The sequence below is a fragment of the Oncorhynchus tshawytscha genome, linkage group LG10 (genome assembly GCF_018296145.1).
Source record: "Oncorhynchus tshawytscha isolate Ot180627B linkage group LG10, Otsh_v2.0, whole genome shotgun sequence".
NCBI classification, from domain to species: Eukaryota; Metazoa; Chordata; class Actinopteri; order Salmoniformes; family Salmonidae; genus Oncorhynchus; species Oncorhynchus tshawytscha.
In genome coordinates, this window is record NC_056438.1 from 46,548,626 (window position 1) to 46,564,492 (window position 15,867).

At 42.1% G+C, this 15,867-nt stretch overlaps 1 protein-coding gene across 3 annotated transcripts in view; it reads left to right on the forward strand.

Moving 5' to 3' along the window:
* Positions 1-1,247: 1,247 nt before the first annotated feature.
* The window catches only part of LOC112260309 (phosphatidylinositol 3-kinase regulatory subunit gamma), a 55,828-nt gene continuing 41,208 nt past the window's right edge, over positions 1,248-15,867 (forward strand). The window contains exons 1-2 of one of the 3 annotated variants that reach the window (XM_024435310.2): positions 1,248-2,571; positions 10,254-11,017. In XM_024435310.2, the coding sequence (XP_024291078.1) occupies positions 10,711-11,017 (307 nt within the window). In that variant the 5' untranslated portion in view covers positions 1,248-2,571; positions 10,254-10,710. Of the gene's footprint in view, positions 2,572-5,911; positions 6,227-8,658; positions 8,759-10,253; positions 11,018-15,867 lie in introns of those variants that run through there. The other 2 variants (XM_024435312.2, XM_042328625.1) reach the window with 2 other exon arrangements.

A 15,867-nucleotide genomic window follows, 5' to 3' on the forward strand; every position in this document is an offset into this window, starting at 1 on the left:
ACTGGAACACTGTCGATCCAGAGCATTCCAAACATGCTCAATGGGTGACATGTCTGAGTATGCAGGCCGTGGAAGAACTGGGACATTTACAGCTTCCAAGAATTGTGTACAGATCATTGCGATATGGGGCCGTGCATTCTCATGCTGAAACATGAGGTGATGGCGGCGGATGAATGGCACGACAATGGGCCTCAGGATCTCGTCACGGTATCTCTGCATTCAAATTGCCATTGATAAAATGCAATTGCTTGTTGTCCATAGCTCATGCCTGCCCATACCATAACCCCACCTCTACCAGTGGGCACTCTGTTCACAATGTTGACATCAGCAAACCGCTTGCCCACGCTATGTCTGCCATCTGCCCGCTACAGTTAAAACTGGGATTTATCCGTGAAGAGCATATTTCTCCAGAGTGCCACTAGCCATAGAAGGTGAGCGTTTTCCCACTGCAGTCAGGTCAAGACCCTGGTGAGGATGACAAGCATGCAGCATCCAGTTTCATCAGCTGTTGACTAAGCCTGATGTAGAGGTTCTGGGATGGTGTGGTTACACGTGGTCTGCGGTTGTGAGGCTGGTTGGATGTACTGTACTGCTAAATTCTCTAAAATGACGGAGGTGGCTTATGGTAGAGAAATTAACCAATTCTCTGGCAACAGTTCTGGTGGACATCCCTGCAGTCAACATGCCAATTGCACACTCCCTCAAAACATCTGGCATTGTGTTGTATGACAAAACTGCTAATTTTAGAGGAGCCTAGTTATTGGCCATTTCTAAAACAGTGTACAAAACATTAGGAACACCTTCCTAATATTGAGTTAACTGCTGGAAGATGTCAGGGGTGGGGGCACTGCGAATTTCATCCCTGGGGTGTGTGTGTGATCTAGGACTAGTAAAGGCCCAGTGCACTACTTTTAGTAATAAAAATACATTTTCTTTCAGATTTTTCAGGCGGTGCTTCCCGCAGCTATGGTCGAAAGCATTCCACAGGGATGCTGGCCCATGGTGACGCCAATGCTTTCCCTAGTTGTGTCAAGTTGACTGGATGTCCATTAGCAGGTGGACCGTTCAAAATCTAGTTTTAATGGTCTCGTATACATGTTTAGCAGATGTTATTGCGGGTGTAGTGAAATGCTTGATACAGACGGGAAAATGTTGAGCATGAAAAAGCCAGCAGCGTTGCAGTTCTTGACACACACACCGGTGCGCCTGGCACCTACTACCATGTCCTATTCAAAGGCTCTTTTGTCTTGCCCATTCACCCTCAATGGCACACAATACACATTCCATTTCTTCTTCTGTGGGGTTTAACGGCAGTTGTCATCCATATTGGAGGTTAGTTGGAAGGGTGTTATTTAATGCAAGCATTACCATCTCCAACTGGACTATAGTATAAATCCATTATACTGTGATACCATTTTTTTTTTTAAATAACACCCTTCCAACCAACCTTCCACTCATTAAAAACCCACTAACCTGTTACACTACTTTGATCCCATCTGCTCCTGCACCATGCCAATGCCCTGAGATTACAGGACACCATTGCTATGAACGCTAAGAAGCCAACCTTACTGAAGCATACATTATACAAGTATCACTCATTGACCTCAGTGTTCTCAGAATCCCTCACCCATACTCCTCTACTTTCTTCACTGTCTCAGCTTCTGCATTACTACTCCTCATCCTCCTCAGCTTCTGCACTACTCTGGCCACCTCAACCTGCCCCTCTCGCACCGGACACTTCCGATCCCCAACAACATGGGAAAATCCATGTACCAAGGCTTAAAAATAACCTGTCTCCTCCCTGTCATCTAAACTGATTGAAGTGGATTTAACAGGTGACATCAATAATGGATCATAGCTTTCACCTGGTCAGTCTGTCATAGAAAGAGGTGTTCCTAATGTTTTGTACACACTGTATTTTACAATTATTATAAAACACAGTTGTGAACAAGCATGATCAGGCTGTACTGTCAAGATGCATTTTTAGGATAACTGTAATTCTTCAATTCAGGAGAGGTGAACTATTTGGGACTCCCTAAAAAACGCCACCAAGATACAAGTGACTTTGTAACAGGTAAAGAGGGCATTTTTGCTAATACTAACCCTTTTCCTAACATTGACCTAATTCCCCTAACCTGCTACGTTAATTCTCCCAATCTGCTGCGCAACCCTAACCCGCTACGAAAAAAATCGTGGTCTGTATCGAAGGGGCGTGATTTTAGGAATCTCGAAATATGTATAATGAGCATATGCGTCTTGTCCTGCAGGGATTCGTGCTTTTCCGTCTGGGTTCGTTTATTTTCGAGCTGCTCATATTAGTTCCCACGCATTCTCCTGTTTCATGCGCGGTGCTGTGCTGGAAATGGCTGTGTAGGGAGCTGAGAGTTATGTGCGGCAAAAGAAAGAAAGGGAGAAAGAAAGAAAGCGGATCAGGAGTGAACCGGGCAAGTGGAAGACTTTAAAGCATTGAGGGAAAGAAACGGTGAAAGATAAGGAAATTAGCTGTCTACATTTCGACGTGTTGAACAGTTAAAGTGCCGCAACAGCGAGATTTGGAAGAAATATCTGCGGGTGAGTTTTTCCAAGTTCTTGCACATTTCCAGCGCTGGCCACTGAACAGGAAAATGGTGGAAGAGCGTGAAGTGCACTACGCACACAACGCAGTACGAACTTGCACATGTTTATAAACTTGTCAAAGAACACCGCAACAAGTCGTTTTCTTTATTTTATAGCACGCTAAATGTTAAAATAATAGCCTCTATTGACATCTCTATTGGCATCTAGTGTGCCTCTATTGACATCTCAATCTAGCAAGTCGAGCTACTGTAACCATATTTTCCAGAGTTCCCATATGGTGCATGAATGTTGCATTATTTTGTTGGCTACATTTTTTTTAATGCAGTATCGAAACATGGCTACAGCTGCAAATTTCTCGAACACGACAGCTATCGCTGGAAGCTGAAGTGTTTCATGTGCTAGTTTTACTTGCTACGTTGTTGCGAGAAAATATCTACTCTAGCTGACAGCACCCTATATTTTGGACCGTTCTATTATTTGTTAATTCACATAGTTGGTGTTTTGTTATTTTAGAAGTGTAGTTTGTTTTACACATTTGTGTTGTTTTTAGGTCTCTATGCCAAATCATCACCAGATTTCTCTTGGATTCATTCCAGAATTTGCAGGATCAGCCATGTCTGTGGCAACAATGCCTATTCAGTTTTGGACAAATGTCTGTCAAACTTTACATTAAAGTGACTGTATTATTGTATAATTGATAGTTGCTAAAATACAGTAATGTAAGTTTTGTATTAACTCATTGCTACACTGTACTTGGGGCAAGGTAAAGGTTACTAATGGGTAACTATTACACTTACAAATAAAGAAATAACTAGCCTACATATAACGACATATTTTGAATAGTTCCAGTTAGGACATCCTCTAACGTCTGTCGTTTTTAAAGAAAATATAGGAACCCCTTGAGGTGTTATGGCATGTCCGTGTTTATTCAGCTTAATGGAGCTACTTACACTCATTATCGAAAAGTCCCTGAAGCCCCAAGTCACTTTTTCATTTTGTCTGGAAAAACTGGTCAAAACAATCGTCAGCTTCCTCCATTACAGCAAGTTGATGGCATTCCAGTTATGCAAATATTTCCCCCCCTTTTTTTGTTATACATTATATAATGTGCTCTGATAGGGCCAAGCCCTTTCTCAACCAGGGTATTAAGAAAGCACCCAAAATGCTGCTGCTCATGCCAATTTTGCATTTTACCTACAAACAGTTACAGATCTGGGTTAGGTAAGCTGATCCCTGATGTGCACCTAAGGGCAACTGTCTCTTAGCAAGCACCGCTGCTCTATGTAGGCCTACCTTACAATGTGCAGATCTTTTGTTGCTGCATTTAGCTATAGAGGCCGGTTTTCTGCAATCGTCTTATGCAACATATAGGCCTAGTGCTGTTCCTACAATATAACATGGATTAGATTTCAGATATGCTTATATGATATTACTAGGCTATATCATGTTGTAGACTGTTGGCATTCACAACTAGCATATGGTGTCCACCGGTGGACAGATGGCCACAAGGTTAATGTGTGTCAATTCTAGTTTAGGCCTACATACTAGCTGCATTTTGGGGCTCAGATGTGCATTTAAATATTAGTTGCATTGGCTGACATTTTAAAATACTTACACTGAAATGGCGGTCTCCAGAAATGATAATTGTCACTCAAAGAATTGGGTGAATGTCCATTATGAAAATCAATAATAAATCAATGATGAACAAACAGAACTTGTCTCCTGCACTGATAGTTGGTTCAGGCTTTGATGTTTAATTTTTAGGAAAGTGTTACTGCAGTTTGTCGTCTGTCGTCGTCATCCCCATGCAAAGATTAATGTGTCTGACTGTATTGCAGTATTAGTGCATTTCCATCTACACTGAGTGTACAGAACGTTTGGACCACCAACTCTTTCCATGAAATAGACTGACCAGGTGGAAGCTATGATCCCCTATTGATGTCACCTGTTAAATTCTCTTCAATCAGTGTAGATAAAGGGGAGGAGACGGGTTAAAGAAGGATTTTTAAGTCTCGAGACAATTGAGACATGGATTGTGTATGTGTGCCATTCAGAGGATGAATGGGCAAGACAAAAAATCTAAGTGCCTTTGAATGGGGTATGGTAGTAGGTGCCAGGAAGTTTAAGTGTGTCAAGAACTGCAACGCTGCTGGGTTTATCACTCAACTGTTTCCTGTGGGTATCAGACATCCAGCCAACTTGACAAAAACTATGGGAAGCATTGGCGTCATCATGGGCCAGCATCCCTGTGGAATGCTTTCGACACCTTTTGGAGTCCATGCCCTGACAAATTTGAGGCAGTTCTCAGGGCAAAAAGGGGTGCAACTCAATATTAGGAAGTGTTCCTAATGTTTTGTACACTGTATGAAATGAATGGTCACACTCCAGATCAGAAATTAAAACATCACACCACTGAGATGTGTATTTTTCTTTTATGAAATATGAAGCATGGTAATTGTAAGTAGGCCTATTTGTAATTTCCCCTTGTCTGTATTGTTTTACAGTAAAAACACAAGGGAATAAACACATAGCTACAAAGAGATTTTGCTTTATGAAATGTAATTATAAAATATTATGCAAGATGTTGCACCCATTTGTTACTGATGTTTATGTCAATAACATCTTTAATACATCATAGCTTAATATTATGTCATGGCCCTGTGATCGATTAGGGTATTGTCTCTATTTTCACCCCCAGTAACGGTCCTGTACAGCAGCCTGAGTGGGGACTGGGAGGTAGCATTGAGGTTAAGCTGAGTACTAACGGGAACTGTAAACAGTCAGCTGGAGCCAAAGCAACCCGTATTTGATCAGTTCAGGACCACTTTACATATGGGATGGGCACGATTATTAGAATATCCGAACGGATGTTAGTATTCAATTATTGAGAGAGAAATTATAGGCCTAATTTTAACAGTGAAAGGGGGCCTTTTTCTAAATTGAATTAAAATATCCATGTGACATTGTTACATATAAGGATACACCATAACACTTCAAATTCATAATTCATTCAAAAAAATGTTACCTTTGAATATAAATTTTTCTGACGTGCGCCTCATGAAGCCTGTTAGCCTTTACACGTGTAGCTTGTTGTTTTTGTTGGCCAACCAAAGCGGCACTACAGTCAAACCGGTTCCATGTGTAGCAGTAAAGTGAGAGTTCACTAATGCAAAATTAAAAGGTAAATAAATTAAAGACTAGGCTATTACACGCAACCAACTAAACTAACGTAGCAGGCATAAAAGAAACGCCTGAGCGGGATGCCCCACATTCTGGTCATGACAAGAGAAAATAATTGTCATGATGTTCTCTTCTGCACTGTTCAACCAATCAAGTAAATTTGGAGGAGGAGTTAAGATGAAGTGTCGACTTTGTTTATATTCCGGATGGAAACCATTTCAGAGCAAGCTAGCACGTGCTGTAGCTAGCTGCTAGACAGATATTAGATAGCGACAAAAAGTTGTCACCAACAAAATTGGTATGTGGTGTCTGTCGACTTTGTCAAGAACTTCATCTGGAAGAAAGACTGGCACTAGGTATGTGCTTTGTGTTTCACCGGGGACTGTAAAACAGCGAGGCGCACGACCAAAAGCAGAGGTCACGTCACAAGCTCTTCCCTTTCCCCTAAAAAGGAAGAGCGCCACTGAAGGTAGGGTGTTTAATCTGAATGTTGCTGGGGGTCATTTGAAGTTGACATTTTAAATTATTAAGCTAAGGGTTAAAGCTACAGTATGTAACTTTTTGGACAAGCTGACCAAATGCTCATGGAAATGTGAGTTATCGATTTGTCATTCAAAGTCTAAGGGGTAGATCTGTTCTATGTGTGCTATTTCTATTTCTTTCTTGCTTCCCGTTCTTACATTTAGTTTTTGTCTTACTTTTGGTTTTGTACACCAGTTGAAAATCCTATATTTTTGGCTATGGAAAATATATTCTACAGCAGTTTAGGTGGTTCAATGATTCTCTATGCAATGACTGCTTGCATTGTCACAAACTGAAATTAGGTGAACTATTCAAATTTGAGCAATCAGGAAATGGCAAAGCGATTTCAGCATATTTAATTTTTAAGGTTAGGTAAGGGTTATGGTTTAGGTTAGGGATGACCCAAGGATCCCAGATAGCGCTGACCATCCTCGATTAGCCTAGCTAGATGGAGATAGCTAGCTTCTCTAGGCTACTCCAGTCAAGACAGGCACTGTTATATGAGATTATAAATTATATTGTGGCTGCTACTAGTTAACTAGTCTTTGCTGTAGCAAAGTTTAAAAAAAAAAATACATTTACAAGCAAATAAATCAACAACAAAAAACTGATATTCGAATAGTGAATTATTTCAAACGCCCATCCATACTTTACGGTGGTATTATGTTTTACCATGTTCTTATTTTGGGAAAAAAGCTATTTCAAAATTGCTCAGAAGTAGCAATGAATATGTACCAAAATAAATTGGCTTGCAGCTCCTCTGACGCTCCAGAGCTTTTGTTTCATTTAAGCCAATAGTTTTGAAAGTAGTGCCAAAATGGGTCCCCGAAAATTGTGCACATCCATTTCGTATGCTATGTTACATCCTGCAAACATTTTGCAATTCTTATTTGTGTTGCACGGTATACCAAAACTGCTGTACTTTTTCGATACTAGAACATGAAAAACGGTTCAGTACTAGAATTTTAAAAAAGGGTCATGTGTATCATGCCATCTACTGATTTGAGAGAGGATCAAGTCGTCTGTCAGCGTAGCCGATGTCCCCTTATAGCGTGAGAGCACTGTGCCTGCTCCACTTACCCATTGCTAGCTTTAGCCCGCCTTGAGGAACCATTGAACACACTGGGAGTGTGGGCTGCATCACCACTTATGCTGCACAGAAGTTAACACACTTGAACAATGCAACACGGCATGTAGCAATGTTGAGACGGCTAATTACTGCTCCCAAAAACATGTCAAGTGCAGACTAGAGCACTACAATGCAAGTCCGGTAGCTTTCAGGTTTGTAGGCTGACTTTCCTTGCTAGCTTACAGCCAGCATCAATTCACGACCCTAGTACCTTGTTTGTGATAATATGCTAACATAATGCAAAATATTGCTGATTTATGAAGCTGATTGCATTCGAAAATGTCCAATGTAATGATATTGAACTCAAAATATCTGTCCGGCTCAAGTGCCATTCTGTGACTTTGGCTAATACGCCTTTTTTTTGTGTGCCCTGGAATCATTTTGTCATCAAACACTATTTCGAATTAAACACTAATTGTTATGAAACGTTACGAATTCCAATTTGTACAATATGTTACAAATTTGTAAGTGCGAAGGGATACTTCTGGATTTTGGAAATGAAGCCCTTTATCTACTTCCCCAGAATAACCTGTCTGTTGATTTTGGTGGTCCTTTACTGGTAATGGTAAAATATAGCTTACATTATATTGCAGCACCAGACAATAATTGTCTGTATAATAAAAATGTTTCATTAATATATATTTGATCATACTGCATATATTTTCATCAAATGACCGAGTGTCTTTGAGGATGCAAAAAAAAAGTGCAGTGTAAAAAAGGTGGAGTTGTTTGGGTCAGGAGCTTGATCACTGCCTAGATACATTTTCTAATATTAGAACATTTCCTTGATTTGCCTGAGCTTCTCTGGTGACTCCGGAGCACATGGCCAAACAGCAGCCAATGAGAGGCCAGGCTTAGTTTCCCTCTCTCTAGCAACAGTGAGTTTATTGCCTTTTTTTTATGTGTTCATTATTTTCTGTGGTCTCCCTCGGCCGTTTGGGCTCTCCTGATAGCAAAGTGTGTCATCTCTTGACTGAATAAAAGTGAGGGGGGATGGATCCAGTGAAGACCAGCCTGCCAGCTGCTGCCTTGAAATGTGGGCTGCACTCCATGTGTAGGATTGTAACAGAGATGATTCTCCATTCAACTGGTATTAGTTGCAGCACTTTTTTTTTTTTGCTGTAGAATACAATGCTGACGTGGACCACCACTGAGTGCGGGATGATTGCAGTTGTCTTCTACAAGATTGTGAATATAAACAAACAAAATGGCAGAGGAATGGAATTTTTTGGCAGGGGGGAGGCGCAAGGGGAGGGGGATTGCCGGCTGTGGTTGGGTATGCCAGTGCCACTTGTCTACCCTGGCAACTCTTCTTTTTTTGACACCGGGGATGTCAGACAGAGAGCCTTGGTAAGTCTCTCCAGTTTCTCTCTGCCCAAAAGTGGGGTGAGTAGTGTTGCCCAACGGTACGTCCTGTAATCATGATAACTATTTAATGTTTTATAGCGGTGACATTAGGACAGACTATTATGAGAATGTTTGCTTTCATATCAAATGGGGAGTTTGTCTGAGGGTTGAAGTGTGCATATATGAAGAGAGCGGTGTACAGTTTGAATTTTTCCTGTTATTTAGGTTTTAGCCGCAACCTATCATATCCACTCAAAACATACTTTACTGCTCTAAACCGGGTTTCAAAAAGAGTAGTTTATTTGGACGTTTTCGAGAGATGCCCCAAAAACTCTGGGGGCTGCTGAGCTCTTATTTCCTGAGTCACAAGCCCAACCCCTCCATTACACCCCCTCCTGTCTTTGGATTTTCTTTTTGTCATCAATTCATCCAGGGGGGAAAAAGGAGATTTAATCTCGCCTCAGACTGAAAGCCGAATGGCTCTCTGAGGCACAGTTGCCGTTTTTGACTTTGTCGCTTTAAAAAAATATTTTTGCTTCACTCTTGCTGAAGCTACAGTACGCATAAACAAAGGTAATTGACCATTTGTCTTTGACTGTGGATAGAGTCATCTAGGTCTTCATGTTTTAAGATGGGATTTTCCTACTGTGTCTCTGAATTAACTGATCAAATGTAAGATTTTGACACTTAACTAGTCTTGAATAATTTATTAGGCCTAGGTGAGACCTGAAAAAACGTGATGTAATGGTGGGTCTACATAGCCGTTGAGGACCTTATTTACCATATTGACTGGAATGAAGCAAGTATGAATGAATGCATGGGAAAGATGTTTTTCTGCAACGGATTATATCAGATTATAAGAGCAAGGCGCGTCTTGCATCGAAAGGTCTTTCTTTCAATCTTGTTGCGTTGAAGGGTTTTGGCACGATTAGGCAACTTTTCGAGAAGGCTGACAAAATATTTCTTAGGTAGCAGAACAGTCTTAAGTGGGTCATAATAGCCCACTTTCCCCTAACTAAAAACGGTTGCAAGTGAAACTGCTTTCTTTGATTTTGATGCTTTTAAACTGTAAGGCTCGTCATATTTCCTGACTCTAACGTTTGCTATTGCACACGTATTTATCCATATGATCCTCTTCAGAACATCACCGATTTTTATTGAGAGTGATGTGACTTATTTCAAAGTAGTTGTTTCAAATTGAGATTCGAAAATGTGATGCAATCTGATTTGGGGGGTCTGTGGAAAGTTATGACGCAGTAGCATCATCCGATCCTTCCATCCCAAACAGGATTGCACAAACGCGTTGCTCTGCGTTTTCATGCTTTGTGCTTTGCGGTGGTGACACAGGGATGCTTTGCTTATTGTAGGCTACTGCGTATCTGTAGAATACATACTGTAATGTCTTAAATTTAACGTATGTATTCTTTTTTACATTATCTATGTATTTTCCCCTAGAAGCCCACTTTTTGTATATTTTTTTTCTCTCTGTGCACTGCAGGTTGTCACTGTCCAGAATGTGAGGAGCCTGAGAAAATCAACGACTGTTGGACTGTCCTACTTTGCCTCCACCCCCACAGATGAGGGGTTGACTGAAGAGACCAACACTGGGCCTCAGTTAGGTTTCGAGCTGTCTAGCTTGTTTTTGCTGCTTGAAGGAGCATGTTGCCAACGCTGTCCCTCTGCTCCATCATTTGGTTAAACCGGGGTATCAAGCTGAGGAAAGTGCTCCACTGCGCCAACACCGGCCAGCTCTAAGACAGGAGCACCCTACCTACCTTGCTGTATAGACTCGGCCATTTCAGCAATGCTTCTAAGCTTCAGTTGATAGTTCTTTGGCCCTAAACGACCACTACTCCAAGCAAAATCATCATCATCATCGTTTCCTGGTTGCCGTAGCATTGGGCCGATTTTCGCATCCTCTCGGCGTCTTCGGCAGCTTTTAACGGTTTCTTAAAATGGAGGTTGATGGTTTCCAGTATCGTGCCCTCTACATCTACACCAAGGACTTGGAGGAGGACATTGACCTGCAGCCCGGGGACATTCTGACCGTCAGCAAGGCCTCCCTGGGCTTCAAGGAGTGGGATGAGGAGCGTCCTGAGCTCCTGGGCTGGCTGCTGGGCTTCAACGAACGCACTAAGCAGAGGGGGGACTTCCCGGGGACATATGTCCAGTTTGTGGGCCCTGTGAGGATGGCACCGCCGCCCAGTCAGCCTCGCTCCCAAAGACTCCTCCCAGCAGCCCCGGGGCCTGAGCCACAACAAGGTAAAGCCTGAAGCCAACATATTTCACTGGATTTTCTGTTTTATTGATTCATTGTTTCTTCAGAGATATGTGACCAGCATTTTAGTTTGTTTTAATATTTTCTGTCCTAAAAAATATTTTTGAATGTTGATTGATACTCCAATGAGGTTGCCCTTCAACGTCATGGAGAGTTGTGCATTCCTCTCGAAGTCGTTTCAAAAAACAATGCTGGAGATTGTAAGGGAACATAAATCATTGAATGCAAAGCCCATATTTGTTAGGAAATGTTAATATTTGCTACTAATGATATTTGTCTGGAAGGAAGTGTTGGTTTGCCCTGCTCTTAGCTTATTGTTTTGGGAGTTGTCGAAAGCTTTCACATTTTACTCTGACCGCACACTGACCCTTCTAATCTACCCTAAAGAGCTGTCATAGGCCTTTCCCTCATTCCAAACACAACTAACAAATTCTCATTTGAACCTAATCCAGTTACTGACCTGACTCTCTTGGTCAAGTTTTCTTCAGACTGTCTTGTATATTTTGCCTTGACCCTCCATTCAACTCTCCTGCGAAGGACATGATTGAGTTGCAGTCAACCGTGTTGTGACCCAGAGCCCATTACTGACTTTATTTGGATAGTATGATGTCGATGTTCAATAATGGTCAACATTTTTCAACTAACTATATCCACCAACCCTAGCTCTATGGTGCTACGCAAACTTTTTATATACCCATTACACTGATTTGACTAAACTCCCTATACACGTATGAGAGGTTATTAAGTAATTTAGGAACTGTTTGCATTTCTAACGGGCTGCTCCTGAGTAGAGGAATGTTCCAGTTTAATTTATTATGAATAAGCCAAATTGTCAGGGAACATAATATCACATTGTTTCACCAAGTGAAAAACTCTCCGGCCATTTAATCTCTGAACTACTATATTACTGCGTAAATATATGGATGATTTAATATAAATTCATGAAGTATTTTTACTGAGGTGCTGGCCAACTCAAATATACCCTTGGCTTTGTCCCTTCCTCGGCAAGGCCAACTTATGCATTTACTAGTTCTTCTCCACTCCTAGTTTTCTCTCTCACTCCCTCGCATTCATTCTTTATTAGGAATGCCAGCGGTTCATTGGGCCAAAATGATTTTTTTTAAAAGATATCTGGCCAATTATGTGATTTGTGTCTGGATGAAAATACACATTCCTTCTCTGTCAAAAGTAATATTCCCCAAAGCTCCCTTCTGCCCTTTAGTGAAAGATGCGCTTAGCACCATCTCCTAACACATAATGAACTTTGAATTGCCTGTAGTTTTGGCGATTAGGTTTTCATCGCTTAGGCTGTACAGTGACTCATTGTAATTCATGTTCACTCATTTGGTAAGCATGCCAGTGCAGGCCTCTTTAGCCCGAGTACAGGCCTGTTGCAAACTCATCTGTCTTGCATGACATTTTAACTGGAATTCTGCAGGCGTTTATTATGCTACCTGGAAAGGAGCATGATGAATGTTTTACATGGAAAGAAGCAATGGTAGAGCTTGAGGATAAGCTGGAGTGAACTTTAGTGAGGGGTCGGGGGGGTATAATTTTGGACGATATTATATTGATACTTTCACTCAAAGTATCGATTTGTTATATGTACAGTACCAGTCAAATGTTTGGACACCTACTCATTCAAGGTTTTTTCTTTATTTTGTCTATGTTCTACATTGTTGAAAAATAGTGAAGGCATCACAACTATGAAATAACACACAAGGAATCATTTAGTAACCAAAAAAAGTGTTAAACAAATCAATATATATATATTTCTATTTGAGATTGTTCAAAGTAGCTACCCTTTGCCTTGACAGCTTTGCACACTTGGCATTCTCTCATCCAGCTTCATCTGGAATGCTTTTCCAACTGTCTTGAAGGATTTCCCACATATGCTGAGCACTTGTTGGCTGCTTTTCCTTCACTCTGCAGTCCAACTCATCCCAAAACATCTCAATTGGGTTGAGGTCAGGTGTTTGTGGAGGCCAGGTCATCTGATGCAGCACTCCATCACGCTCCTTCTTGGTCAAATAGCCCTTACACAGCCTGGAGGTGTGTTGGGTCATTGTCCTGTTGAAAATCAAATTATAGTCCCACTAAGCTCAAACCAGATGGGTTGGTGTACCACAGCATTCTGCTTGTTAAGTGTGCCTTGAATTGGAAATACATCAGACAGTGTCACCAGCAAAGCACCATCACACCTCCTCCATGCTTCATGGTGGGCACCACACATGCGGAGATCATCCGTTCACCTACTCTGTCACAAAGACATGGCGTTGTAGCCAAAAATCTCAAATATGGACTCATCAGACCAAAGGACAGATTTCCACCGGTCTAATGTCCATTGCTTGTGTTTCTTGGCCCAAGCAAGTCTCTTTTTTTCTTATTGGTGTCCTTTAGCAGTGGTATCTTTGCAGCAATTTGACCACAAAGGCCTGATTCACGCAGTCTCCTCTGAACAGTTGATGTTGAGATGTGTCTGTTACTTGAACTCTGTGAAGCATTTATTTGGGCTGCAATTTCTGAGGCTGGTAAATCTAATGAGCATCCTTGGCAGCAGAGGTAACTCTGGGTCTTTCCTGTGGCGGTCCTCATGAGAGCCAGTTTCATCAGAGTGCTTGAAGGTTTTTGCGACTGCACTTGAAATCTTCAAACATCTTGAAATTGGCCTATGCCCACCCATGGCTGTGCCAGTCTTGTGAAATCCATAGATTTAGGGCCTAATTTCTTTATTTCAATTGACTGATTTCCTTATATGAACTGTAACTCAGTAAAATTGTTGTTTTTTTTAAATATTTTTGTTCAATTACATACATACATACATGCATAATAATAGTAATACTTTTTTTCCTCAAAGTTAGGGGTCAAAATTGTCACTTTTTCTCAAACGCTTTATGAGATTGGAGAACACATTTAAGAAGGATCAATTCAAACCACAGGTTTTAAATGAGTTTCAAGTCCGGAGACTGCGATTGCTGTATCAAAATGTTAGCTTTGTGGTCAATTGAACCATTTCTTTGTGGTTTTTGATGTGTGCATTGTCTTGCTGAAAGATCAGCCAGGTTTCAGTCTCCTGGCAGAGGCAACCAGGTTTTCTGGCCAAAATGTCCTGGTACTTGGTAAAGTACGCTTAACGGCATTGTCACCTGGATTGAAACTGGTGCTATGGTCAGATGACATGAAATTAGGGCTCTAATGCCGCCATTGGTGTCTTTGGTGTTGGGAAAAAACGGAGGCTTTATGCAGAAAAAGTACCTCATACTTACTGGTGGTGGATCTTTTGTTATGGGGCTATTTTGATTCCACTGGGTCCCCCGGGGCCTTGTTAAAGCCAGCGGCATCAGGAACTTCACCAAGTACCTGGTCATTTTAGCCAGAAACCTGGTTGCTTCTGCCAGGAGTATGAAACTTGGCTGCACATATTGGAAACAGGGGTGGGAATAATGCACAAATATTGTTTTATTTTGTATTACTCGTTTAAACTAAATATAAACTCAGCAAAAAAAGAAACGTCTTCTCACTGTCAACTGTGTTTTTTTTCATGAAACTTAACATGTGTAAATATTTGTATGAACACAAGAATCAACAAATGAGCCATAAACTGAACAAGTTCCGCAGACATGTGACTAACAGAAATGGAATAATGTGTCCCTGAACAAAGGGGGAGGGGGGGGGTCAAAATCAAAAGTAACAGTCAGTATCTGGTGTGGCCATCAACTGCATTAAGTACTGCAGTGCGTCTCCTCCTCATGGACTGCACCAGATTTGCCAGTTCTTGCTGTACCATGTTACCCCACTCTTCCACCTAGGTACCTGCAAGTTCCCAGACATTTCTGGGGGGAATGGCCCTAGCTCTCACCCTCCGATCCAACAGGTCCCAGATGTGCTCAATGGGATTGAGATCCGGGCTCTTCGCTGACCATGGCAGAACACTGATATTCCTGTCTTGCAGGAAATCATGCACAGAACGAGCAGTATGGCTGGTGGCATTGTCATGCTGGAGGGTCATGTCAGGATGAGCCTGCAGGAAGGGTACCACATGAGGGAGGAGGATGTCTTTCCTGTAACGCACAGCGTTGAGATTGCCTGCAATGACAACAAGCTCAGTCCGATGATGCTGTGACACACCGCCCCAGACCATGACGGACCCTCCACCTCCAAGTCGATCCCGCTCTAGAGTACAGGCCTTAGTGTAACACTCATTCCTTCGACGATAAACGCAAATCCGACCTTCACCCCAGGTGAGACAAAACCGCGACTTGTCAGTGAAGAGCACTTTTTGCCAGTCCTGTCTGGTCCAGCGACGGTGGGTTTGTGCCCATAGGCGTTGTTGTTGCCGGTGATGTCTGGTGAGGACCTGCCTTACAACAGGCCTACAAGCCCTCAGTCCAGCCTCTCTCAGCCTATTACAGACAGTCTGAGCACTGATGGAGGGATTGTGCGTTCCTGGTGTTACTCAGGCAGTTGTTGTTGCCATCCTGTACCTGTCCCGCTGGTGTGATGTTCGGATGTACCAATCCTGTGCAGGTGTTACACGTGTTCTGCCACTGCGAGGATGATCAGCTGTCCATTCTGTCTCCCTGTAGCGCTGTCTTAGGCGTCTCACAGTATGGACATTGCAATCTATTGCCCTGGCCACATCTGCAGTCCTCATGCCTCCTTGCAGCATGCCTAAGGCATGTTCACGCAGGTGAGCAGGGACCCTGGGCATCTTTCTTTTGGTGTTTTTCAGAGTCAGTAGAAAGGCCTCTTTAGTGTCCTACGTTTTCAGGACTGTGACCTTAATTGCCTACCGTCTGTAAGCTGTTAGTGTCTTAACGACCGTTCCACAGGT